This window comes from Solanum stenotomum, chromosome 8 (assembly GCF_019186545.1).
Source record: "Solanum stenotomum isolate F172 chromosome 8, ASM1918654v1, whole genome shotgun sequence".
In the NCBI taxonomy this organism is placed as follows: Eukaryota; Viridiplantae; Streptophyta; class Magnoliopsida; order Solanales; family Solanaceae; genus Solanum; species Solanum stenotomum.
The window spans coordinates 15,617,521-15,644,413 of record NC_064289.1 but is presented as its reverse complement, the minus strand read 5'-3'; the positions used below and the strand labels follow the sequence as shown (position 1 = coordinate 15,644,413).

General features: G+C 36.9%; 2 protein-coding genes across 5 annotated transcripts; both read left to right on the top strand.

The window, feature by feature from the left end:
* The first annotated feature begins 773 nt into the window (after positions 1-773).
* Positions 774-2,551, top strand: LOC125872612 (photosystem II 22 kDa protein, chloroplastic). The gene is made up of 4 exons (XM_049553361.1): positions 774-1,111; positions 1,277-1,396; positions 1,891-2,140; positions 2,229-2,551. The coding sequence occupies exons 1-4, from the start codon at positions 896-898 to the stop codon at positions 2,471-2,473; spliced, it is 831 nt and encodes a 276-aa protein (XP_049409318.1). The 5' UTR covers positions 774-895; the 3' UTR covers positions 2,474-2,551.
* A 2,649-nt stretch (positions 2,552-5,200) lies between these two features.
* On the top strand, positions 5,201-26,737 carry LOC125872628 (uncharacterized). 4 transcript variants are annotated; one of them, XM_049553385.1, is made up of 19 exons: positions 5,201-5,558; positions 6,283-6,349; positions 6,579-6,701; positions 9,614-9,810; positions 10,188-10,355; positions 10,475-10,798; positions 11,086-11,162; positions 13,155-13,239; positions 13,373-13,576; positions 14,569-14,628; positions 14,821-14,900; positions 15,641-15,921; positions 16,003-16,094; positions 16,166-16,295; positions 23,650-24,539; positions 24,666-24,968; positions 25,048-25,337; positions 26,055-26,222; positions 26,335-26,737. In XM_049553385.1, exons 1-19 carry the CDS (start codon positions 5,292-5,294, stop codon positions 26,450-26,452), a joined length of 3,924 nt encoding a protein of 1,307 aa, XP_049409342.1. In that variant the 5' UTR covers positions 5,201-5,291; the 3' UTR covers positions 26,453-26,737. The 4 variants fall into 4 exon arrangements, with proteins under 4 accessions (XP_049409342.1, XP_049409341.1, XP_049409340.1 ...); XM_049553384.1 differs by having other exon boundaries at positions 24,582-24,968; XM_049553383.1 differs by having other exon boundaries at positions 23,650-24,968.
* Positions 26,738-26,893: the final 156 nt, after the last annotated feature.

Here is a 26,893-nt window from a genome sequence, read left to right as displayed (position 1 = left end):
ATCGCTTAAAATGTTGTATCCGACTGATATATCGCGTAAAGTGATGTATATGAGAATAGGAAAGAGTAGGGATTTTTGTAATTTTTTCAAATGGTAGAGAATTTTAGAAATTATAGTAAAATAAGTTGTGTATTTAGGTAAATTTTTTTAAATTTATTCTAGATACATTGTATCCAATCGTGATCCATATGTATATGAGATACACTGATCTATCTCTCGCCTCTCTCCTTCTCTCAATTGTCATGTATCTGTCTTATATCAAAGATACATGTATCGAGTATCAAAAGATACATGTTGATTCTCTCACTATGTATTTGTATTTTATAATGTATCTGGTATCAAGGATGCATATATGTAGAATCTTTGACACATGTATCTGACTTGAAATCTATTACGAAACTATTAATCAACAAGACAATATATAATTATTTTCAAACTATAGAATGGATTAATATTTATGTAATTAGTTATTTTTTTCCGAAGAAATATTAAGTGATTTTTTTATGTTTATCCTAGCATTAGTGAACATATATAGTTTCTCGATATATTTATGTTAGTGAAAAATAACAAATACTCGTAGAACTAATTGAGGTGCGTGCTAATCTAAGTTGACATGCTTTGAGGACCAAAAACACTAGAAGAATAGGGGACATTTTTCTTCACAAACGCATAAAGTACATTGGTAGACGTGGTTGCTCTATAGACTCTCACTTTCTATCCACGATCAGTGATGATAATACAAAAGATCCCTAGCCTTAAAATTAATGGACACCATTCATTTTCTATAAAATACCACCATATCTTATAAGAAATTAATTGAAGTGAAATTCTCGTACATTTCTTCTTCTTTTTCATCAAAACTCAAAGGGAATTTTGAAGTTGTTAAGAATAAGCAATGGCTCAAACAATGTTGTTAACAGCCAATGCCAAAGTTGATTTGAGGAGTAAAGAATCTTTAGTTGAAAGACTAAAGCCTAAGCCTTTGTCTTCTTTATTCTTGCCTTCTCTTCCTTTGAGATTTTCTTCTTCTACTACTAATGCTTCTTCTTCAAAATTCACTAGTACTACTGTTGCTCTATTCAAGTCAAAAGCTAAAGCTCCTCCCAAAAAGGTAATACTCACTCTGTCCCAATTTATTTGACGTTTTAGTTTGACCGAACATGTACATATTTCAAAATTATCCTACACTTTTATAGATTTTTTGTCAAATAAGTGAGATTCAACGTGTATAAAATGTCGATAGCTATGTTAAATATTTATTTTTGAATTTCGACAGGTTGCACCACCAAAGGAAAAGCAAAAGGTGGAGGATGGGATTTTTGGTACCTCAGGAGGAATTGGTTTCACTAAGCAAAATGAGCTATTTGTTGGCCGTGTTGCTATGATTGGTTTTGCTGTAAGTATTACCATTAATTAAGTCCCTTAATTACTCTTAGAATAATTATTAATAATGATTTTCATAAATATGTATAATATAAAAAAATACTTTCATTATTCTATTAAAGGCTTAATATATTAAATGAAATTTAGTAGTACTACATAGATAGACAAATTGAGTCAAATCCCAAGGTCAATGTATTGTCCTATTGAACATGTATTGGATAATGCAACTCAATAATTTTTATGTAGATACTCTATTCATATTAGAGAATTCAGTAAATATGTATAAATATTTAATTAAAAAGCAATAACTATGATGATTATGAGTTTAGTAACAAATTAAGACTTGTACACTTTAAATTTGTGTTCCGCCTCTATCGTAACTAGTGGAAAAAAAATATACATATTAGTTAACAGTAATAGTTAAATGATAACACTGACATGTGTACTCTTTGTTACATAACAATTTTACCAGTTATAACGAGACTGATGTTTAATTTTGATGTATAGGCATCTTTGTTGGGAGAAGCAATAACAGGAAAGGGTATTTTGGCACAATTGAATCTTGAAACTGGAATTCCAATCTATGAAGCAGAGCCACTTCTATTGTTCTTCATCCTATTCAATCTTCTTGGAGCCATTGGAGCTTTGGGAGACAGAGGCAAATTTATTGATGACCCTGCCCCTGCTACTGGCCTTGAAAAGGCTGTCATCCCTCCTGGCAAATCCTTCAAGTCTGCTTTGGGACTCACTGAACGAGGTATTATAACTTTATATTTTTAAGTTCTACGCACTGTCGGTATAAAAAAAAAACATTTTATGTGACGTTGTTTGATTGGATATTGCAGGTCCACTTTTTGGATTCACAAAGGCAAATGAGTTGTTTGTAGGAAGATTGGCACAATTGGGAATTGCATTCTCCATTATAGGAGAAATTATCACAGGGAAAGGAGCATTGGCACAATTGAACTTTGAGACAGGTGTCCCAATCAATGAGATTGAGCCTCTTTTGTTGTTTAACATTGCTTTCTTCTTCTTTGCTGCTATTAATCCTGGTACTGGCAAATTTATCACCGATGAGGAAGAAGATTAGATATAGAGTACTAGTACTTTTTGTGTGTATCACTTATGTGTAGTTCTTCTTATAAGAATTCAAACCTCCTTTAAATTCCTTCAAAGTTGTTTGCACTCTCTTTAATTAATTTTATAAGTACACCCGATAAGGGGTGTGATGAAATGGTAACAGTTTACCTTACTCGCGATTTGAGCACTGAAATAAAGTCCTTTATGGGAGGACATAAAAACTTTTATATGGCGTAAATTCTTTGAAAACACTTGAACGAGGCTTTACACAAAATTTGAGACATTAATGGAGTGAAGTCAAAATTCAAAGAAAAGATCGACCTGGAAAACGTCAATGCGACAATGTATATCACTCTTCTATATGTGTATATCAATATATATCATGTACAGACTTTCATAGATATACAGGTATATGCATGATATACAATTGATACACATCTATACAAAAAAAAAAAGACACAAATATATAAGGGATATACACCACCTCGAAGACTAATTAATTTTCCTTGCATTTCACACATCATCCGCTTCATCAGAACCACAAAAATATCATACCTACCTACCATTTAACGTAACAATACAATTACTATTTCAATTAAACAAAAAAAAGCCCCTTCAATTAAAATTCGTAATTTAAATTGTATTGGGCTACAATATATAACTGCTAATTTAATTATCATCTCCAACTTCCAAACGTTTCTTATCCCATTAAGGCTATCTATAGCAGTTTCTTCTTGACAAACTTCGAATTAATGAACTTTTTTCATGGCGACCAACACCATTTTGATGTACCATATAATGTTAAAACAAAAAAAATACTATGCATTAAAGTATATATGAGACATGTATAATGAGAATCAAGGGGTTGGAGGCACCTTGGGTGTTCTTGCGGTATTGGTTGGGGGCCTAGGTGTCATGTCCCGCCACTCTAAATCCGTGACATAGGGCTCTCATACATTAGCGAAAAACATATCTATGTAATCTATTAAAGCACTATGGGTGGGCAGTATGGGCTAGGGGTGGCAGGGTGAACGATCAAGGGGAGGGTTTGGGGGGCATTGAATGGGTGAAGAAGATCGTGACAATAAACTTGAAATCTCACTTATGAAACTTGTTTCCCCTACTTTTATTATGAAAATCATTTTTCTCATTTTTAAGGAACATGTTTTACTAGGCAAAATATTTTAACCAACTAAATATTAGAAAGTTATAAACATTTTTCAGAAAGTATTTTCCTCCGGACCAAACACACCCTTAGTGCTTGCTCGTAGTATATGTGTTTATCAATGGTAATGTTTTGTAGTGAATAGTGATTGTTGGATGATGGTAGAAAAGGTATATGGTATGTTATTAAGGATTGTCCTTGTGAGACAACTCGCAATGTTTTTTTCTCGTGTGTCAAAGGTGATGCATGCCTAAATGGGAACTTGTAGAAATAAGTGATGTCTACATGCTCGTATCGCAGATAATATTTGGCGTGTATAATATACATACATACATATAACAAATAATCAGTGTTTGAGTTGTGAGTTATGCTTGAATCATTATTTAAACAGTGACATCCTACCCACTATCTCACAAGTGCAAGATAGCTTTTGTTTCAAGTTGGTTTCAAGGTATTGCATATCTAGAGTTTATCTATTAATCNGTTTTCCAGGAAAACATTTTATAGGAAAACATTTTCCTTCATACCAAACACACCCGTAATCTATTAAAGCACTATGGGTGGGCAATATGGGTTAGGGGTGGCAGGGTGAACGGTCAAGGGGAGGGTTTGGGGGGCATTGAATGGGTGAAGAAGATCGAGACAATAGACTTGAAATCTCACTTATGAAACTTGTTTCCCCTACTTTTATTATGAAAATCATTTTCCTCATTTTTAAGGAACATGTTTTACTAGACAAAATATTTTAACCAACTAAATATTAGAAAATTAAAAACATTTTTCAGAAAGTATTTTCCTCCGGACCAAAGACACCCTTAGTGCTTGCTCGTAGTATATGTGTTTATCGATGGTAATGTTTTGTAGTGAATAGTGATTGTTGGATGATGGTAGAAAAGGTATATTGTATGTTACTAAGGATTGTCCTTGTGAGACAACTCGCAATGTTTTTTTCTCGTGTGTCAAAAGTGATGCATGCCTAAATGGGAACTTGTAGAAATAAGTGATGTCTAGATGTTCGTATCGCAGATAATATTTGGCGTGTATAATATACATACATACGTATAATAAATAATCAGTGTTTGAGTTGTGAGTTATGCTTGAATCATTATTTAAACAGTGACATCCTACCCACTATCTCACAAGTGCAAGTTAGCTTTTGTTTCAAGTTGGTTTCAAGGTATTGCATATCTAGAGTTTATATATTAATCACGTAGAATCAATTCGTTTTTGCTTTTTATATCTTGCGAGGTGAGCAAAATGCACCAGTCTATTATTGTATGATTGATACAATTTTTTTTATTTTTTTTTAAACTATTAAGTTAATGGTAGCAAGTAGTTAGCTTTGTTAATAGTTAAAAATTGTCCAGATTTCTTTAAAAAAAGTGCTAATATATATCATAATTAATTGATTAATGCAGTTTAATTGAGCGCGGGAAATCTAAACGGAATGCCGAGTAAAATCGCGGGAAATAGCAACCACAGGTAACCTGTTACCGGCTATACCGGTTACCTAATCCTTTGTTTTCATATAACCAAGTGGGCCCCACAGCCTAGCAACAAAAGGTGAAAAAGAAAAAAAATAAGCAAAGGGGAAATTCTGGGGAGCCTTCTTCATTCAATTGGAATTCCCAATTTGCAAAAAACCCTAACCAAAGCTGATCCAATGGAGGATGTTGAAGCAGTGGAGGAAGGACTTCGTAGCAGGCGAAAGTTTGTTCAGTCGACGCTGTTTCCGAACAGTGCGAAGCAGATTCCAGTTAAAGGAGGAGCTGAGGAAGCTGAACAAAAGAGAGTAGATGAAGAAGAAGAAGATGAGGAGGAAGAGTGGTGTGCGAGCCAAGAAAACGGGAATAAAACGAAAGGAAAACAGAGAAAGACAAGAAATTCCAAGGCAACAACGCCGCAGACCAACTCAAGAGCTTCTAAGAAGGTGAGTTTTGTTGCTAGTTTATTACCTACAGTGCTAGTTAAGATACTTTTATGAGAATTGCGTTTGATTAGACCAATGTGATCGGATTAGCATTAGGATTTTGCAAGTGCTAGGTTTAAGAAAGGTGAACTCTCTTTAGAAGTTAGTTTTCTAGCTCGAATGTGGCTCTTAAGTAATGAAGTCCTGTTCCAAGTCCTTCAATCCCACCATTATTATATTGAAAAACGTATAATTCTGTATTATTTTTTGATGTTTGAGCTAGCTTGTTAACATATCGACCATTCCACTGGGTACCTACATCCTACCACCAATATGTGTATTGGTGTACTTCATCAACTAAGCAGATGGGATGAAATTACTTGGATTTTTTTACCACTACTCTGTCCTGCATATATTCATTCCAGCTTCATCAATTGTTAGGTCACACCCTTGGCCACATAAAGAATTTGTATTTCTTCTACATCTCTGCAACATGATCACAAAAAATAAATAAATCTTCCCCAGTAGTTGTGTCCTCCCAGTGACATATGCCTGTGTTGTCCATTTTTGTTTGCATATACTGGTCTCCTACTATCAACATTCCCTCTCTGCATCTACCTCTCTATATCAGTCTACCTATTTGTACAATTAAGTAGAGAGAAGAGAAAAATCTGGCATAGGAATAACATAGAAAGGGCTGTATGATACTGTAGATTTGATTTTATCTGTCTACTTTATAATTCAGGTTGCTCTAAACAGTAGAGAAACTTCAAGCAAGGACATGCCTGATGGAGACTCTTCAGTTGTTGTCAGTAAGTAAATTACTTAAAAAGATGTTCTTTGTCTTGTCCGTACTACAATAAAGTGGGTCTGGGAAGGGGAGAGAGGATTATAGATAATATATGGGGAAACAAAGAAAAAGTCAATTCTTTCTCCTTTGCTGAATTCTTGAATGCTGAAAGCAAAATAATGAGAGTTTTCTTGCTAATTAATGGAAAAATGATGCATTTTGTTGCTTATTTATACTTCTTTTTTCTGCAGAAAATGATTTCTTTCTAAAGCTTTCAGAGAGAAAGAATCAGAAAAGACAGCAAAATGAGCAGCTATACACTGAGTCACCTGAAAAGATCCAAACATCTTGTTCACCTCCTGAGTTTGCTGCAAGTATGCTTTATTCTTTTTTCCTTCAATCATGTCGTTTATAATTATTTTTCAGTCAACTAAGTCATCATATATTGATTTAGAAAAAGAAACTCTAGCATAATCTTGTGTCTATAATTTTTTAAAAAGAGGTATAGTTAGGGCTAAGGCCTGCGTACATCGTGCACTCCCCAAACATCACTTGTGGGATTACACTGGGTATGGTATGTTTTTCTTTTTAGGTATGAGATAGATAATGAAAAGGTAGTCCTTTAGAAAGTTGCATGTACTCTTGATGCTTCAATTCTCATTGTTCCTGTCAAATTCAAATGAAGTGCATAGGAGTACATTTAACATCATGTAATAATTTGGAATGAATTTTTCCTTGTCATATAAAGATGATATCGGACTGTAGATGCATCAATCCCATTTTAAAATCTTGTATAGAAGACTGAAGACATAGTCAGACGCTGTATGACAAGAAAACAAGGCAATAAGGGAAGTTTGAAGTATGCTTTTACCGTTTCATAAAATCTTATATTGTCTGCAACAGATCATTCTACAGAGTGCTAGAAGTTTATTCATTTATGGAAAAAGAAACCGGCAGTTTAGTATGAATTCTTTTAACCTTTCATAACTTGTGCAAACAGTTCTGCAAGCTCCCAGCTTCTGTTAGGATATGATAAAGTACTTTGCATTGACTTCTAATGTGTAGTTAATTGTTTTTCTATATTGTAGAGGCTTAAATCATTTGATACCCCTAATCAATAACTTAGCCACTTCCATGTCTTATACGAGAGAATACAAGATAATGATTCCACAACCTTCTCTTTGTTTCTCATTCTTTGGCCTCCTAGAAGGCTAGAACACCCACTTCTGCCAAATATCTGGAATTTTCTTTCCTCCCCTCTTTTTCCTGTTTTGTTTCTCTGAATAGTAAAAGATAAAAAATTATCCACTAATAACGTCATCTGCACAAGACAGGGAGGCCCTAAGGGTTTATACATATGATAGTCCAAAAGATCAGTTTCCTCATTCTTAATCTTATTGCTCCTTGTATGCTCACACATCCACCTTAACATCCTCATTTTCGCGACATACATATTTTGAACATGGGAGTTCTTGACTATACAACACTCCGCCCCATACAACAAAGTCTGTCTAACCACCACTTTATAAAACTTACCTTTAAGTTTGTTGGTTTCTTTTTATCACATAAGGCTCCGGATGCATGCCTCCACTTCATCCACGTTGCACCAATATCGTGTGTGTGATGTCATCATCGATGTCCCCACTTTCCGGTATTATAAACCCAGGTACTTGAAACTATCTTTCTTGGGGATAGCCTGAGTGCCAACCTTCACTTCCACACTTGCCTCTTGTATCAAATCACTGAATTTGCACTCCAAATACTCTAATTTGGTCTTGCTTAACCTGAATCCTTTAGACTCACAAGTTTGTCTCCACACCTCAACCTAGCATTTACACCGTTGCGCGTCTCATCAATCAGTATTATGTCATCAACAAATAACATATAACAAAGCACCTCATTCTGAATGGACTGCATCAATTCATCCATCACCAAGGCAAATAGGAATGGGCTAAGACCTAACCTTTGGTGCACTTCCATCTCAACTGTGAAGTGCTCAGAGTCTCCTCCCACCATTTGCACCCGTGTCTTAGCTCCATCATACATGTCTTTTATCCCTCTAGTGTAAGCTATCGTACCCCTCTAGCCTCCGGGCATCTAGAGGACGTCCCTTGGGACTTTGTCGTAGGCCTTTTTAAGGTCGATGAACACCATATGTAGGTCCCTTTTCCTTTCCCGGTATCTCTCCATCAATTCCTCACAAGATGGATGGCTTTTGTAGTCGTTCGCCCTGGCATGAATCCAAACTGATTCTTGTAAATGGACACACTCCTCCTCACTCACACCTCCATCACTCTCTCCCAAACTTCTATAGTATGGCTTAGCAACTTGATACCCTTGTAATACTTGTCCAAATCCTTATTGTTATCCACTTCACCCAACGAAATGGTCTCACACTTCTTGAGATTTATTTTGAGGCTGGACACTGCTTGGAGCCATGTAAAAACTTGTCTCAGTTAATTCAATGGGTAATAACTAATATCCGCATACAGAAAATTTAAAGTACTGTTTGGGAGCAAGAAACCTGAAACCCTCACTATATGTTGCTTTTGTTGCAAAAAAAGTCCGTCAAGTATTAGCATGCCTCAGATTTATCCATTATTCTGCTCAACCCGGCCATTACTAAAAGAAAGCGAATAGCATTGGGTTGCTCTATCTCAAGCCCCTTGAGTTGCAAAAGAACCACACAGATTGCCATTCACTAGGACTGCGAATTTGACTGTTATATTCGAACTTGATCCACTTCTGCCGCCTATCCTTGAATCCCCCATCTTCAACATTATAAAGTCCGGAAACTTCTTAATATCCAGTCTGTTTCTGAGGAACTTCCTAATCATATCTGATATTATGTGCTATTGAGATCAGTAAATTCATGTTTTCTATGTGAATGTACTTTGAAATTCTAGCTCTAAACTCAATAACCAGAAGGATTAAGGGTCTGGTCCTTTCATGAGACACTCGTGCTATAAACTTTTCTGTTTTCAGAGGTTTTGTCCTCAGATGGCCGTTTGGCCATGAGAATTATTCACTTTTTTCCGGATAATTTTTTTATTTTATTTCAAAGTCAGTGTTTGTTTTCCAACTATATCTTCATAAATTCCAAATAAAGTGCTCTCTTCTCTTCTTTGCAAAAAGTATAACCAAACAGAACTCCATCATCAACTCCAACTTCAAAAATTCCAAATAAAGTGAAACATATTTGGAATCTATGGCCAAACGCCTACTAATTTGTATGCTTTACATGTTACTGGAAATTTATTGCTTTTAATTGAACACTGTTTGGAAGATAAGAGGACTCCTCGGTCGAAGAAGAAGCTTGCTAGATCAACACCAGAGAAACGCCAACTGGATATTAAAGCAAGAAAAAACATGCTGATCAGTGGATCGACGGAAGCATGTTTGGTTCCACGCAACCTTATGGAGGATGAATCAATGTTACACTCAATTCCTGATCTCCGAATGGAGGCTAAAAAGACAGCTGAGGTTAATTGAAGTTCTTATATTTTGTTTACTTACAAAATGTGCATTACCTTGATTAAGTTAGAACTTTTTTTTTCTTTGTTTCTTCGGCGACACAAAAAGCACGATCCTTCTCAAAAAAACAAAAGCATGATGTTTTATGTGGTTGAGTTATGATGATTCTGATCCTTGAGATTCTTCATGTCTTTAGCACTTAATGCTGGATCCTGTTATGCTTCTTGTAAATGTTTTTCTTTTATTTTCTGTGATATTGGCATAGTTTTCCTTGATGTTGCTTTCTTCCAGATTTTGCAGAATAAGGTTCCTTTTCATTTCATAGTATCACACAACTGAAGCCACTGTTTTGTTTGGTTCTTTATAACTTTCTTTCCTTTCAACAGGAGGATTCCCGCAGATATGCAGGAAAACAAATACATCCTTTTTTTCAATCCTTGAAAATGGGTAAGAAGAGCCAAGAAGTGGTTGATGTGGAGAGTAACTGGTACTCTTCTGAGGGAGAGGGAAAAAGCCTTACTTTCAGCCCTATTCATGTATTTGAAATAGTTACGGTATGATGTTCTTCATTCTCAATTATACATTGTATTAACATGGTTGTCTCTTAAACTACTCTTCTAATAGTTTTGTCCACTTCTCTTGCTTGTATGATATATAAGACTTCCCTTTGCAGGAGGATGAAACTGCCTTTGATTGGGGTCATTGGATCTTTTCTGAAGCTTGTTTTCTCGATGCTGATGTTGTGCTAGAATGTGGAAGCTCTTCACTCTCTGATGGTTCCACCACCTCTCTACAATTTGACAACTTTTCTTACATCTCTTATCCGAAGAGAACATTGTCACAACTAAACAAGATGGCACTGAATCAACATGCTATTCCACAAGATGAAGTGGTCTCTGATCATTCATCTAGAGAAACAAAATTATATCATCCAGCATTATCTGTAGTTGCTGAGGAACAATTCAGCCACTCTGAGCAGCTAAAGAATGTGGGAGTGGTACGCTCTGACATAGCCTTGTTTTGAAATTTTACTGTTCGATGCTCATATTGATTATGATCCGAAGTGTGGAAAATATATCTCTTTCTAGCGAGCATTATAACTTTGAGTTGGCAATTATTTATAAGTGGGTATGTTGGTTTGACTTATTGTGTCATGCTACAATCCTGCTTTTAGAGATACGTAAAAAGTAAAAGGCTTTATGTTCTAGTCAATAAGTGAGCGTATGTTTCCTATCTTTTTTGTCTGATCATCAGATAATACCTTTGTGGATTGGATAATTGTAGGCAAATGTAGTGGACTCCCTCCAAAATAACCTTAGCAGTTCAGATACCAAGAAGCAAGGTCAATTTCTTCAAGAAAGGTGAGGATGTTTATGATATTGATGGAGCAAACAGTTGTGAAGCTTGTTAAAATTATGCTCCTGTCTGATGACTTTTGGTTTTCCAACTTGTTTTGTTACATGCAATATCACGCCTCTACTTTTCTATTAAGATTCTTCTGGGGCAAAGATAGTTTACTGTTTCAACTTCCATATTATTAAGACGAGATATCTCTAACTTTTTGGGACTTGCACCGTTTTGTCCGAAGTGACAAGATGGTTGAGGGGGTAAGTAGTGTAAATGAAAGCCGTTCTTTTTTTGTTTGATAATTGATATAATTTAAGTTGATAGATAGTATCCAGGAGGTACACATACCGAGTATGTACTAAAAGCTGGACTTAGCTCCTACTATATGCTAAGGAGACTATCAAGTGCAGAACATTCCCCATCTCATTTACAATGTTTTCCCTTGCTCCAAAGGTATAAATTATCAAGGCATCTGTATATATATACGTACTTTCCTCCCGTCAAGATGCATAATATTGTTGCATCCAAGGGTTCTAACTTACACCTGGCTAGCACTTTCTTAGTGCCTTGTTGTTTATTTCAATAATATACCTACCAGTTCAAAATACAAAATGTTGCATCCAAGGGTGTGTCCTAGTGGTCAATGAAGTGGTTGAAAATTTTGGACATCATAGTTCAAATACCAGCAGAGACAAAATATTAGGTGCTTTCTTCCCATCTGTCTAGGCCTTGGTACGCAGAGTAACCCGGTACCTTTTCTGGTGAGAAGTAACAGATACCTAGCTGAATAGTCAAGGTACATACAAGCTGGCCCCGACACCACTGATATTAAAAGAAAAAAAGACCTCAGATTGCTTTCTAACCATATTGTCCAAATTATGCACAAAAGCATACTTCTGCAAGTTTGTTTCTTCTTCCCCAATTCCTCTTCTTGCCAGCTATTGGGAGTTCACTTTGAATCTCCTAGCATTACCCATTCAAAAATATTCATAAACACCTCTGCGTTTTGACTCTGATGCCCACCTTCCGTTTTGCCTCAACAATTGTGGACCATCTCATGAAACATGTTCTCTTTCCTTCCCACAAGTCACTTCTTATTTTCTTCAACTTCAGAAGGGATGGATAACAAAAAACATCAGGTAGGTGGATGTCGGCATTCGCCAAAAATATATACTGCTTTTGGTCAGATTCATTTTGCCTTCAAGTGCTGCTTTTGGTCAGATTTAGGCTAGTAGTTTCACCTTTGAATGTAGCAATTGTTCCTCAACACTTTCATATAGTACTTAGGTATCATCAACATATAATAGGCGTGAAATTTCAGTATCATTCCCCTCTTTGTTTCCAGTTTGAATCCTTTAATCCATCCCAGTTTTGATGTCCTTAAAATTAGACTGAAAACTTCCATCACTAGCAAAAATAGGAAGGGAGAAAGGGATCTGTTTCAATCTTGTTTGAGGACTAAAAACCCTTCTAGAGAGCCATTTAATATTATTGAAAATTTTGCATTGGGGAAAACAGTGAGATACATCAAACAATATATAGTGAGAAACTGATTGACTAACAAACTGCAGTTGTGACTGTAATTCACGGGTATGGGATAGGAACCCAATATAAAGAAAGAGAAGAGAACCATACATGATGCTGATGGAGCTGAACCTGCCTACCTTTTTGGTCTCCTTGGCAATTACTTTCGCACGGCATATGCTATAGTAACTGCAATCCGTCCTTTTACTCCTTGACAAAAACTCTGGGAGTTGATAAAATGAACTTTTTTATATCGCAGTGCTGGTATGCGGTGTGTAGTTCAGGTCGTTTCCATCACATTCTGCAATTGTACATGGGTGCACATCATAGTTCTTTCCCTGAATACAGGATAAAAAAACTTTTTGATTGTTGATTTGAAATAGATGTTGCTTCTTGCCTGCTGTCTGAATTTTCCGTTATCACTATGGGTGCTGCTTTTTTATGTAATGCTGATTTACTCCCAACTATTTTTTCATGTTTAGGATAGTATTCGACTACCAGAACTGTCCCAGTCAGCCTAAAAGTTGTCTGTGGACTAACAAATATCAGCCGGAGAGAGCTTTTCAGGTGAATATCTCATTTTGGATACCAGGACTGTCAATATTTATGTGAAGACACGTCTTAACAGAGGGTTATTCATTCATATGTTGACATTTTCCATATGCAGTATGATAAATGTTCTCCAACATTTTGTTTGCAGGTGTGTGGTAATAGCAAGCCAGTAAAACTTTTAAGTGATTGGCTGCATCTTTGGCATGAAAAAGCTTCTCGCACAAGCAAGTCAAGCATTCAGAGTGATTGTGATACTCTTCAAGACTTCTCCGACAGCCTTTATGAAAGTGAAGCTGACTCTTCAAATGAAGAGCGGCTGAAGAATGTCCTGCTGGTATCTGGACCAGTTGGGGTATGTAGCTTGTTTCTACTCTTCTACAAGTTTAATTTTTTATTTTTTTAATTGTTTTTTAAAAAAAAATTGGTGGTGGGGTGGGGGTAGGGTGGGTGAATTTTTTTTGGATATTTTTTTTATAAAAGAATTGGGGGTGGTGGAGGCGTCGGGGGGGGGGGGGATGGAGGTACGGGGTAGAAAAATAATTAATGTTCTTTATTTGTATGAAAAATTATTTTCTAAAAAAATAATAATTTAGGGTGGGGGTGGTAGAGGTTGGGTTATTAACAATTTAGCTTTGAATTTTTTTGTTGTTGTAAGAGATTAAAGTGGGTTAGAACCATTTTACCCAAACCATATTTGACCAAATCCATATTTACCCATATTTTACATGGGTGGATTGTAATTCAATCCATTTTGACTCAATCCATATTCAATCCAAATCCGATCCAATCCAACCATTTGCCACCCCTAAGTGGAGGTAAGTAGAAAACCTGGTGATTAGAGGGTGGAGTACTTCCCAATAATATTAGGGTCAAATCATTCAGTTACACTTTCTAAGTAGGCGTTTGGCCATAGATTCCAAATACTTTTCACTTCATTTGGAATGTCTGAGTTGGAATTGAATATAGAGTGTTGTTTGGCTATACTTTTTGCAAAGAATCTTTGGAACAATGTTCATGCTTGAATGTATTTAAATACAACTTCAAAAGAGAAAAGTGAGTTGGAAAACAGGTTACAAGTTTTTTGTAAATTTGAAATACAACTTCCAGTTGGATTTGGAATTTTCATGGCCCAACGGGTTAAATCAATTTTCGGCATTTAGTTTCATAGTCATTTCAGTAGGAACTAGATACTTATCCTGACAAACTAAACACAAATAAGTTTTGCAGTTTCTTCTGCCATGGTTCTATTAATGTTGTCTTGACTAGGCTTAATCAGGCCTGCTTCAGTATATGTTGAAGTATCTCTTATTGGTGGTTTTTATTGTACTAACTGTTATTATGCAGAGCGGAAAGTCGGCTGCAATTTACGCTTGTGCCAAAGAACAGGGATTTCAAGTGATTGAGGTAAGGCTTTAAAAATTCACTATTTTATGGATGTTATGTTGCACTTGCACAATGTAGATGCATGTGTTACAGTATGAGTCTTGGAGCATTTTAAGATTTGATTTCAGACGTGTTCAGACCAAATTCTTAAAAAGAATTCTTCAAATTATCAAGAATCTATATAACTTATTTTTTGGTTTGTTGTCTTGTTAGGTTAATGCATCAGATTGGCGAAACGGAGCTCTTGTAAAACAGAGATTTGGGGAGGCTGTAGAATCCCACTGGCTTCAACGGTTTGTCTATGTCTGGATGCTAGTTTTCTTTTGTTTCTTGGACTTTTTTGTGATAAAATTTTATTATATGATTGTTCTTCTATTTTGACTTATTATTATAAAATTTTATCAAGATATAAAATCTAAATACTGAGAGCAGTTGCTGTTTTCTTTACTGTACCTTGTTGTTTGGTATACAGTTGAAGTATTTCCATTTACATTTAAAGAAAAAAACACATTCTCTTGTGATGGTTCGTGGTTTTACTTTTGGGTTCCCTTATCATATGATCTTTCACATTTAGTTCTGGCTTTCTTAAATTTGTACTACACATAAATTAAAGGACTAATTTAACATTCATCTAGAATTCTTAAGCCTCCAAGTCATGCATGCTGGCACACACTTCTGAGATTGGTCTTCCTTCAGGAAATGCATTTCATTAGTCAGTGATCAGGGAGGGAATACCTTAGGCTTTTTAGTGGCCTCTTAACATGTACTTTGACCATTTCTCGGTGTCTCATGCTTGTTCCAAGAAAAGTTAGCTGAATTACTCCACGAATGTTTATATTTGTTACCAATTTTCATATAGAAATTCGCTGCTCACAGAAGAATTGAGTGAAAATCGTGCAAAATGGCCTATTTATTTATTTCTTTTCTCTGTGATGGGATTTCACTTCATGTAAGCACCAAATTATGACTACAGTATATCTTAAATGAGTTGACTCACAATACTTCCCTTTTGTCTGTTCGATTCTTGTTTCAGGGTGCAAAAAGATCCAGTGTATTTGGAGGACAAACTAGTGTCTGGCGGTGGAGTTATTGAAGCAATACCTTTGTCTGATGAGGAAAATGCTCCAAATGCCACTGGAGTACAAAGAAAACAAGTCTTCAGGGAGGAGATAACTGCTAATTATCAGGGTGAAACTAAGACTCTAATTCTTTTTGAGGATGTGGATACCGCTCTTTGTGAAGACCGTGGTTTTGTCTCTACCATTCAACAGCTTGCAGAGACTGCAAAGCGGCCCATGATATTAACTAGCAACAGTAAGGGGGTTAAAAGGTTGAAATACAATAATTTGTCAAGCTTATGTTTCACAAGTTAAGTTTTATTCCTTGATGTGATAGGTGACAATCCGGTGCTCCCAAATAATTTAGATAGGCTACACGTGTGCTTTATGAGGCCATCTTTGGAGGAGCTCCTTGGGCTTGTGCACATGGTACAGCTTGTTTTGCTAGTTTCTCACTGAAATCTGTCTTAATCTGGCTAATCAAATAAATTCCTTTCTAGGTATGTGCTGGAGAACAAGTTAAAATTCACCCAATGCTAGTAGAGCGGTTTGTAGATCATTGCCATGGAGATATTCGTAAAACTATTTTGTATCTCCAGTTCTGGTGTCAAGGCCAAACTTTGGAGAAAGGTAATTCACCACATATCAACATTAATGCATGCTTCAGGATAGTTGATTGCGTGAATAATTTTTGCCATAGCAAAAGAGAATGCTAACTGAAAAAGTTCTTGTTAAGCAAAATTTTTGAAGCTTTCATGCTATTTTGTAAAGTGAATCTTCTAAAACGAATGCATTCATTTATTTCATCTTACTAATAACGAAATCATTGATAACCACAATATGCATATAGAGCATGCCGACATAGAAATTATTGTGTTATCTGTTTAGGATCTTGCTTAAGACTAAATTTTGGCCAATCAAAACTTCAAGCCTTTTATTATCGATGAAACCTTACATATCTTGAATGCAATGACAAGTGGAAAAGAAATTATGTTGATACAAGGGGGCAAAAACAAGAAAGGAAGATAGAGATAAAATCTTGGAAGAGAACAGAAGTTGGACCTTTTAAAGAATCTTAAACACAATTTTGAGTGTCGGACCCAAATCTTTGCTTGAGCCTTGGAGACCAAAGAACAACCTAGATTATCAAACTAAGTATCAACCCGTAAAGAAACATACCTCTACTGATTGAAGACAAGTTAACTAGAAGAGATAAGGTTAGTTTAAATCCTAGAGTTAATATGCCCAATGTTCACTCAACTAAGGAGTTTTATCACAGAAAGTCACTCAACTATATATGTTTTACTTTCAAAGTTACTTTGTCCAGGAAAAAGAAGTACAAGAACATAAAGCTCCCAGGCACGATGTTCGAGGTTTTCATCTGAGGTCCCTTCTGGGCCCTGGATTCCTATTCTGGTGGACTTCTTCCATCGGAATTCTCTCTCCTATCTATCAACCTTTCTTCTTCTATCCATCTCCTTCTCATCATGGGTAGCGATATCATCTATTTTGCGGTAGGTTTTAAATCATTTGACATTACAAGGAAGATCTCAAGGGGCTGAGATTTGGTATGAATGGGTGGAAAGAGGCCGGAACATGATGACTAGGGAGAGTTTCAGCCAGAAAACGATGGAGTCGATAGTTCACCTTTTGAAGGAAGCATTGAAGATGGAAAAATCACGACCATTATTCTGAGATTTTCTGCTCAAGAAATTTTAACAGATTTGGTCGCTATTTCAGTATCATTAATATGCAAGGAAAGAAGAAAACAATTATTATTATTCCAGAATGGTCATTTAATTCAGGGTGGTTGGATATTGCTACTAAGATAACCAACTTCATTAATGTCAAAACCACAAGGACAGTCAAGCTTTTACATCGTACGATGGAGGAAGGGCTCCTTTACGCAGAGGCTGTCAAGAATAATAAATGGTCAACCAGAGAGATGAATGATGCTGGGGTAAACAGGAAAGGAAATTCCCTATTTATTTCGGAAGATGCTAGGAAAACACAAAATGAACTTCTGGATAGGAGCGTGGTAGGAAGCCTATCAGAGGAGATCTTGAATGTCCATCTTGCTGAGATCCGTCGTTGGGCAAATAGTTCCTGGAAACACCACCATGGTATTTACATATATGAGATGGGACGCAACCAGTTTCTCTTTGAGTTCCCAACCAAGACAGCAGCAGACCATGTGGGGAAGGGAGAATGGTTCTGGAAATCTCACAAATTCCATCTAGATTGGTGGACGCCATGCTCAAACTCCATCGAGGAAAGCCTGAAGGAAGTTTGGATCAGACTGGTAGGTCTTCCACCCCAGTTTTGGTCCCAAAATATCCTTCGGGAGATCGGAAATCTGTGCGGTGGATGGATACAAACAGAAGAGGAAACAGAGCTCCGAAACCACCTAAAATGGGCTAGAATAGAGGTAAGAGGGGATGAAGAATCAGTCCCAAAGACGGTGGAACTGATACACGATGGATCTATCTTCAAGGTCCAAATTTGGATTGAAGCTCCGGCGAGGTTGGTGAACAGTGGACAAAGGGGGAAGAAGGGTATTACCCAGCAGTCTGAAGAAATCTTACTTTATAGAGGGTAAGGGGGGTTTTGAGTGCACCGAGGTGATGGGGCACGTGGGCACTTCGAACTCGCAGGAAAATTTGAATTTTACAGATGGGCAAGCATACCAGAGGTCACGTGAAAGGGATGAGGGTCTTGATACACGTGTGATAGCACGTGCAGGCAGTTTAAATGAGAAAAGGGAAATTTTGGGCTGGGGAAATTTGGGCCATGATCCAGTGGCCCAAATCGGTTTTAAAGAAAGGGAGGGGAAAAATGCAAAAGGTCTAGCAGACCCTTTTGTAGATGAAATAATAGCAAATAAGTGGAAAGAAGCGCAGGCCTCTCAACATATCAGAGGAGAAAATATTTTTGACACTTCATCAGGAGACTTACAAAGCGAGGGAGAAGAGCTGGATCAAGAGCTCCAGGATGCAACTCATAGGGATGATGACGCTATGTCAATCATTCAGATGGACAGTAGATTAGAGATTGACAGTTATGCAGAACAAGGAAATAAAGAACTTGGAGCCGTGAATGTTGAGGAAGCCACTCCATTAAATTACACCGAGTTACCAGAGAACTTCGAACCAACATCGGACTCTACAATTCCTTTATGGGTCCGACAGAACATCATTAATCTGGGAAAAGAATTTGGGATTCACTTTAATGGGTGCGAGGAAATCGCGGAGGAACTGTTTATAAAGATAGATGGGAAAAGGCAAAGAACCGGTGAAGCAGCAAAGGCTCTAATGTTGATGACACCAAAATCAAGTCTCAAAGGAATTAAAAAACCTGGAAGTGGGAACAAATTTTTTTAGCTATGGCACAAGAAGTAGGGGGGGGATGCAACATCGTGCAGTCTCATGAAGATTAACATAGTTTCATGGAATGTGAAGGGACTAAATGATGCCAGGAAAAGGCTGGTGATTAAAAGTCTAACAATTGGAAGGTTGATGTATTTTGTTTTCAGGAAACTAAATTGCAAGGGGATATAAACAACTTAGTGAGAGATTTATGGGCCAACAGATGGGTAAAACATGCTCAATTAGAGGCAAGCGGTACTAGAGGGGGAGTCATTCTAATGTGGGACAGCAGAATTTGGGAGGGGGGAGTATGTGAAACAGGTGCATATTGTATTACTTGCAAATTCACCGACAAATCTCCGGACTTCAGCTGGCACATGTCTGGAGTTTATTCCCCTAATAACAGAGAAGAGAGAGAGGAAGTCTTGTGGGAATTGTGCTCGGTGAGAGGTCTTTTTTCAGGACCTTGGGTGGTTTGGGGGGGGAGGGGGGACTTCAATATAGTCAGATTCCCTTCAGAGAAACGAAATTGTACCAGATTTAATAAGGCAATGACGGACTTCACAGATTTTATCGAAGATGCAGAGCTAGTTGACATCCAGCTAGCGGGAGATGTTTTTACATGGAAGAAAGAAGAAGGCCATGATCCTGTAGCCAGGCTGGATAGATTCCTGATTTCTGAGGAATGGGAGAACACTTTTAAGAACATCAAACAATCGACATTACAAAGGGTCATTTCAGATCATTGCCCTCTGATATTGGAATGTGGTAATTGGGAGAGACCAAACTCCTATTTCAAGTTTGAGAATTGGTGGCTTCAAACAGAAAATTTTTAAGGAGATGGTGAAGATTTGGTGGGACTCCAGTATTTTTAGGGGAAAACCTGACTTTATCCTGGCAAGTAAATTAAAATACTTGAAGGGTAAACTCAAAGAGTGGAGCAGAACAAGTCAGGGAAACTTGGGACTACAAAAACAGAGCATTCTTAATCAACTGGCTGACCTAGAGAGGATACAAGACCAAAGACAACTCACAGATGATGAATCCTATTTAAGAGCAGTTCTCGCCGTTGAATTTGAAGATAATGCAAAGAGAGAGGAAGTAGCTTGGAGACAAAGATCAGCCACAGGAGATACAACAACATTGATAAGATTTCTGTTAATGGAGAACCAGCAATAATCAAAGAAGAAATGTTGAAATTTTATCAGAATGTTTACACTGAGACAGAGAGGTGGAGACCTCAGTTCATTGCTAGAAATGGCAAGATGATTAGTGAAGGTGACAATATCATGCTGCAGAGTCAGTTTACTGGGGATGAAATAAAGGATTGTGTCATGGCATGTGCCAAGGACAAAGCTCCAGGCCCTGATGGGTACACTATAGCTTTCTTCATTACATGTTGGGAGGTAGTTAGAAAAGAGGTAGTTGCAGCTGTCCAAAACTTCCATGATCATGGTATTTTTTAGAGAAGTTTTAATGCTACCTTCATAGCATTGATTCCAAAAAAGATAGGGGCTAAGGAGTTGACAGATTTTAGACCTATTAGTCTAATAGGGAGCATATATAAGATCATTTCAAAAGTTTTAACTGAAAGACTTAAGAAAGTGGTCTATAATTTGGTGGATGCCCAACAAATGGCCTTCATAAAAGGTAGGCAGATCATGGATGCAATTTTGATTGCAAATGAATGTGTGGAGGAGAGAAAGAACAGTAAGGTGCCAGGCATTTTATGCAAATTGGATATTGAAAAAGCCTACGACCACTTGCATTGGGGCTTCCTCTGGAAGTCTTTGGAAAACATGGGCTTTGGAGGAAAATGGCTAAAATGGATTAAGTTTTGCACTACTACTGTGAAGTTCTCTATTTTGATAAATGGTGCCCCCTCTGTTTTTTTCTCATCAGAGAGAGGACTGAGACAAGGACATCCTTTATCTCCTTTCCTCTTTATCCTGGCGATGGAGGGCATAAATGACATGCTCAGAACAGCCCAAACAAGAGGATGGATAAGAGGATTCAATGCTAATATGAATAACAGACAAGTTTTGGCAATCTCCCACTTACAGTATGCTGATGACACATTGATATTTTGTGATGTAGACAGCTCTCAACTAAAGTACTTGAGAGTAATTCTGACCCTTTTTGAAGCCATCTCAGGCATACACATCAATTAGGGAAAGAGCTTCATCTTTCCTGTCAATGCCTAGGATAAACATGCTTGCAAATATTCTAGGGGGGAAGGTAGGGGATCTCCCCACAACATACCTTGGCATGCCTTTGGGTGACAAGAGCGGGTCAAAAGGTATATGGAACAACATTCTAGAAAAGTGTGAGAAGAAACTGGTGAACTGGAAGAGTCAATATTTGTCCTTGGGAGGAAGAGTCACTCATCAACAGTGTGTTAGATGCTCTACCCATATATATGATGTATGTTTTCCATATGCCTGCAAATGTGATTGACAGAATGGATGCAATTAGGAGGAATTTTTTGTGGCAAGGAAATTGTGATCCTAATAATCATAAATTCCATCTAGTGAAGTGGGACCAAGTCATTCTCAGCAAAAAGGAAGGAGGTTTGGGGATTAGGAATCTGAAAATCCAGAATCAAAGCTTACTTATGAAGTGGTTATGGAGATTTGCCTCACAAGAACAAGCTCTCTGGAAGGAAACAATAAAGGTTAGGTTTGGTATGGAGAATTTGTGGATCACCAACCTGTCCACACAACCCTATGGATCTGGAGTATGGAGATCCATCAGAAATTTATGTATCAAATTCTTTAACAAATGCAAAATCAAGGTAGGGAATGGTGGAAGGACTTTGTTCTAGGAAGACAAATGGGTGGATCAGGTGACTTTGAGAAATAGGTTCCCTATTTTGTTCAACATGAGCCTTCAAAAAGAGGCTACAATCAGAGAAATGAGAGATAATCAAGGGTGGGATCTAAGGTTTAGAAGACATCTAAATGATTGGGAGGTCAATAAAATAGTTGAGCTACTCAACATTCTAGGGCAGTGCAAAGATCTAAACACAAATGAGGACGATCTATTTCCGAATCCAGATGAGTAAGGCAGATTTTCAGTTGGCTCAGCTTATAGAAGCTCACAAAGACCTGGTACTCATATAGGTGGATGGCCTTGGAAGATGATTTGGAAAGTCAAGATACCATTCAAGATAGCATGTTTCACTTGGCTGTTAGCCAATCAGGCTGCACTCACTCAACACAACCTCATGAAAAGAGGCATGCAAATTTGCTCCAGGTGTTGGTTTTGTGAATGTGAGGTCGAGACAATAAATCATCTCTGTCTACATTGTAGAGAGGCTGCGAAGTTGTGGCAAATTTTCATCAACTTAAGGGGCATCAGTTGGACTATGCCAAGGAACATCAAAGAAGCTCTAGCTTGCTGGAAAAGAGATGGGAATCAGTCAGGACACAGGGAGAGATGGAAGATTGTCCCTGCCTGCATTTGGTGGTCTATATGGATGGAGAGGAACCAGAGATGTTTTAAAAACAAGAGCTGCTCTATGCAGAATTTGAAGCTGAATTGCCTGGTTCTTTTCTTTTTTTGGTGTAAACATGAATATCCTCAAGATGCAGAGGATATTCCTAGTATTTTAGAGTTCTTATGACCTCCATAGGAGTTCTTTGCTTTTTGTAACTTTTGGATGCAAGTATTACTAGAATACTCCTTATGTATTCTTTTGTTTATAATACAAGTTACCTTTCTCAAAAAAAAAAGTCACTCAACTTTGATTCTTACTTTAAAAGTCACTCAACTATAAATGTTTTACTTACAAAGTCACTCAATCTATTTAGTTGTTTTTTCATTGAAATTTCCTTGCATGAAATTTGTATTTAAAATCAAATTCTAAGTTAAAAAACACATAAACTTCTTTTAAAATGTTTACAATACATGAATTTAGTTATTTTATAAAATAAACCACTTTTAAAAAAATTACTTGTCAGTATTTTCCTTTAAAAACATTTGAGTTTTGATCACTAGAAAATATTAGCTTTTATTTAAAGAAATTACCTAATAATAAATAATGTTATTTAGTTATTTCAAAGTGTTTACAAATAATAATCAACCAAATGACTTTAAATGGATATTATTTTATTTTTTAGAATTTGATTTTAAATAAAAATTCCATATAAGCAAGTTTCAATGGAAAAAATAATTAAATAGGTTGAGTGACTTTGTAACTAAAACATTTAAAGTTACATGACTTTGTAAGTAAAACACTTATAGTTGAGTGTCTTTTGAAGTAAAAATCAAAGTTGAGTGGCTTTCTGTTTTAAAACTCCTCAGTTGAGTGACCATGGAGAATATTAACTCTTAAATTCTCTGAAGGGGAATGTTCATTAATCAATTGCCAAAATCTAATGGTATACACATTAAGGGAAGGTAAAAAGAAATTAAGTATGTAGGTACTTTAACTTTTATCAAAAAAAAGAAAAGAAATTAAGTATGTAGGAACAATCTCTCTCCATATCTGAACAGTTCTTGTTCTTCAATAGGTGCTGATGAAATTATGACTACACTGAATCTACAACCTATGTTTTCTTCATCCTAAAGTTTCATTAAACTCATTTAATTCCATGATGTGTTCTTGCTACGACCAGGTGATGACCTGAAGCTAAGATATTGTCCTCTTCAGTTTGATCTAGATGCTGGTCATCTGCTACTACCGAAAATTATCCCTTGCGATGATTTCCCAACTCCACTATCAGAACTTGTGGATGAGGAGATAACTAAGTCGATGAGAGTAGAAGAAGATAGCTACTTGATGAACGAGATAGCTGAGGAAGATGAGCTATACAATATTACAGGAAAGAACAATTCTAGGAATCACGATATGGGTGCAAACAATGTTAATGGAAAAAAGGATGCAATGTTGAGCTTGCTCTACTCATTTCAGGATCACAATGAGTGTACTATATTTGGTACTAACTCAGAATTTTCTGATGCCTCTGAATCACCAATTGCATTCACTCGAAGAAATACGCTGAGAAAACTTGATAGAGTCATGTCTTCAGATTCTGAGGAGGAATGCAGCAGAGTTCCCTTGTCTTTAGATCAACCTGATGCCATAAATGAAGAGATTGAAACAGCATGCAGTTCTCCCTCCCATTTTTCTGCTACTGAAATCTCCTGCAGTTTATTGACAGAGAATTTTCATTTCAAAGCTAAAAGGTTGAAAAGGAATTATTTGGAGACAACTGATTATTCTACTGTGAATGTCGTAAGTAAGTCTGTGAACATTTCATGTGTGCCAGAGTCATCATTCATCCCTGAGACTCTGCTTACTACTGGTTCAGAATTAATTTCAAATACGGAATCATATAATGATATTGATGTCAAAGTTGAGGCTGATTATTGTAGCAATCTGTCCCTTCCAAGTATGTATCCACTCAAGGTTGAGAAACTTGATGAAACTGTTCTTCTATCTTCCAAGTATCAGGAGTTGCAGGGTTGTAGTTCTGATAGAATAACAAAATCAATTCCTGGTGAGGTTGGTACTTCTGATAGAATATCAAAATCAATTCCTGGTGAGGTTGGTAGTTCTGATAGAATAACAAAATTAATTCCTGGTGAAGTTGGTAGTTCTGATAGAATAACAAAATCAATTCCTGGAGAGGTCATGGAGCATTTCAACGGACAATGCATGGAGGATGTTCCAAGTGGATATCGGGTGTTGGATGAGTGTAGCCGCATGGACTTCAATAAAAATTCTACATCCTCTAAGACTACTGTGCAGCTTAACCTGAATACTTCTGTTCAGGAAACATGGAGAAGACTTCGTGAAGGTTGCCTAGACCTGAAACAGTATATCACCCCAGAGCAGAAAGAGTCTTCTCAGATTCTTAATGTTGCTCATGAAATGAGTGATTTGATTTCAGTGGCTGATTTATTACTTACTGATTGCAAACACCTCCTACCTGTAAGTAGTTTATTAGACACAGGTGTTACCTTTATGTTACTGCAAGTGCAGTTTTTGATGATTGTAAGTGCTCATCCAGGATTCTCTGGAGGCTTCAATGATCCCTATCAAAGAATCTCATTCATACAATTGGCATGATGACCAGTTGAAGATGTTTTCAATTTTCGCTCAACATGGAGTTTGCTGTTTTGCGAAAGAAATTACTTCTCTCAGACCAAGCACCTCATCTGTGCATGAGGTGGACTTGACCTGGGAGATGTTGACATCCACAAACAGTACAATGGCACTGGGAAAGATGGTTGGACAGAGTAGGGGAAACCATGAGGGCTTGCATTTAAGGCTACCGAGAATTTGTCATTCCTTCAGAAGGTATAGGACCATATGCCCCTCTTCCCTTGTATTTTTGCTCATAAATTGCTTGTCCTAAGTAGTTGTGTATCTTCCAAGTAAATTGCATATAAAATTGAAAGGGTTCTTTAACTTTAGATGTATCTATTGCTTGTCACTGCTTAGATATGCTCAGCTTGGGGTTTATACCCACAGATGTTCAATCTGTTACCGTAGAGTTGTATGCTGTTTAAAAAGAGAGTGCAGGAAGAAACATGTAGAAACCACTAGAAGAGGACAAGAATTTGAGAACTGTAAACTTGCAAGGAGTTCTGCTTTCTCTGATAGAGAACTGCATAGAGTGAAAGGTCATGGATGATGAACCTCAGAAGAACGGAGGGGGTTTCTTTGAGGGAAATTGAGTCTCTATAGGTTATGTATTATATTAAACTTCAAATCTTCTCTTTCACAGAAGATTGGCGATTTTCAAGGAATTATTAACATGGTTAGTGAAAGATTTCCACTTTCGGTAGGGTTTTTGTATGGTTTTAAAATTGTTGGCTTTAACCACTACTAATTGTTCCCTATCCATGCTTTGAATTTGGCCATTTCTATTATTTATCTGAAATGTCCAAGATTGCTCAACACATGTAGCTGATCTGACTTCCTTTTAGGACTATATTTTTAGTTTAGCTACTATGTTCAGTTGAGAATTACTGTGATATTGCTAAGTTGCCTTGTATTGTTCCTGTGTTTCAGCAAAGTGGACCCTAAGGCATACAACTTACTTCAGTCTGTTGTTCCATTGCGCTCACACATTGCAATGAAAGGTGATTCATTTCATGAATATCTGTCTTCATTGAGCCAAATCTCAAGATTTGGAACCACTCAGTTATCAGAAAGCATCGATAGGAGAAGACAGAGAAGGTATGTTTCATATCCCACAATAAAACAGTTTGTGCATTTCTCGAAAGAACTTTTAACAGATTGGCAGCAGTTGAATTGATATGCTTAATTCTATCCAAATTGAAAATTGCAGGGCACGTGCTGGTCAACACTACCTTAGTTCTGGTAGATTAGGTTTGTCTCAAGATGATGTCTCATTACTGGGCCAATATAATTGCTACCAAAAGGATCTACCAGGGTCAGAGACTTGATGTATATAATTTAGAGATGGATCCCCCACCACCAAATGAAATGGGAGAGGGATGCAATGTATAATCAATTGTTGTTTATGGTAATAGCCACGGCCAGGCAGTAGTTAGTTTGCCTGAAACTGTGGACGACAAAGATATCGGTTAGGAATAGGCACACTAACTTAACTGGAGATGTAGTTAAGTTATTCCTTCATTTGAAGTCATACATAGTCATGTACCCTGTCAAAACTATACAGTTTTACAGTTGGTAAATTCAAAATAAAATGTTGGAAAAAAAGGTTTAAATCGAGTCCATTTTTTACACGAGTTTGACGTTCTTATCATTAGTTCTTGATGATGTATCAATGTCTATTAATTTGTAGTGATGTTTCATCCTTTTGTCTTAAGATTCTAATGTTCCAACGGCAATCCATTTTCTGTTCCCCTAATCCAATGTCCAAA

What these genes read in the sequence shown, in the direction of transcription:
- LOC125872612 (XM_049553361.1), top strand. Translation starts at nt 896, where the DNA reads ATGGCTCAAACAATGTTGTTAACAGCCAATGCCAAAGTTGATTTGAGG. An exon ending in CTAAAGCTCCTCCCAAAAAG is followed by an intron (nt 1,112 to 1,276) that starts GTAATACTCACT and finishes GAATTTCGACAG; the next exon opens with GTTGCACCACCAAAGGAAAA. An exon ending in TTGCTATGATTGGTTTTGCT is followed by an intron (nt 1,397 to 1,890) that starts GTAAGTATTACC and finishes TTTGATGTATAG; the next exon opens with GCATCTTTGTTGGGAGAAGC.
- LOC125872628 (XM_049553383.1), top strand. Translation starts at nt 5,292, where the DNA reads ATGGAGGATGTTGAAGCAGTGGAGGAAGGACTTCGTAGCAGGCGAAAG. An exon ending in AGACTCTTCAGTTGTTGTCA is followed by an intron (nt 6,350 to 6,578) that starts GTAAGTAAATTA and finishes TTTTTTCTGCAG; the next exon opens with AAAATGATTTCTTTCTAAAG. An exon ending in GAATCCCACTGGCTTCAACG is followed by an intron (nt 14,901 to 15,640) that starts GTTTGTCTATGT and finishes TTCTTGTTTCAG; the next exon opens with GGTGCAAAAAGATCCAGTGT.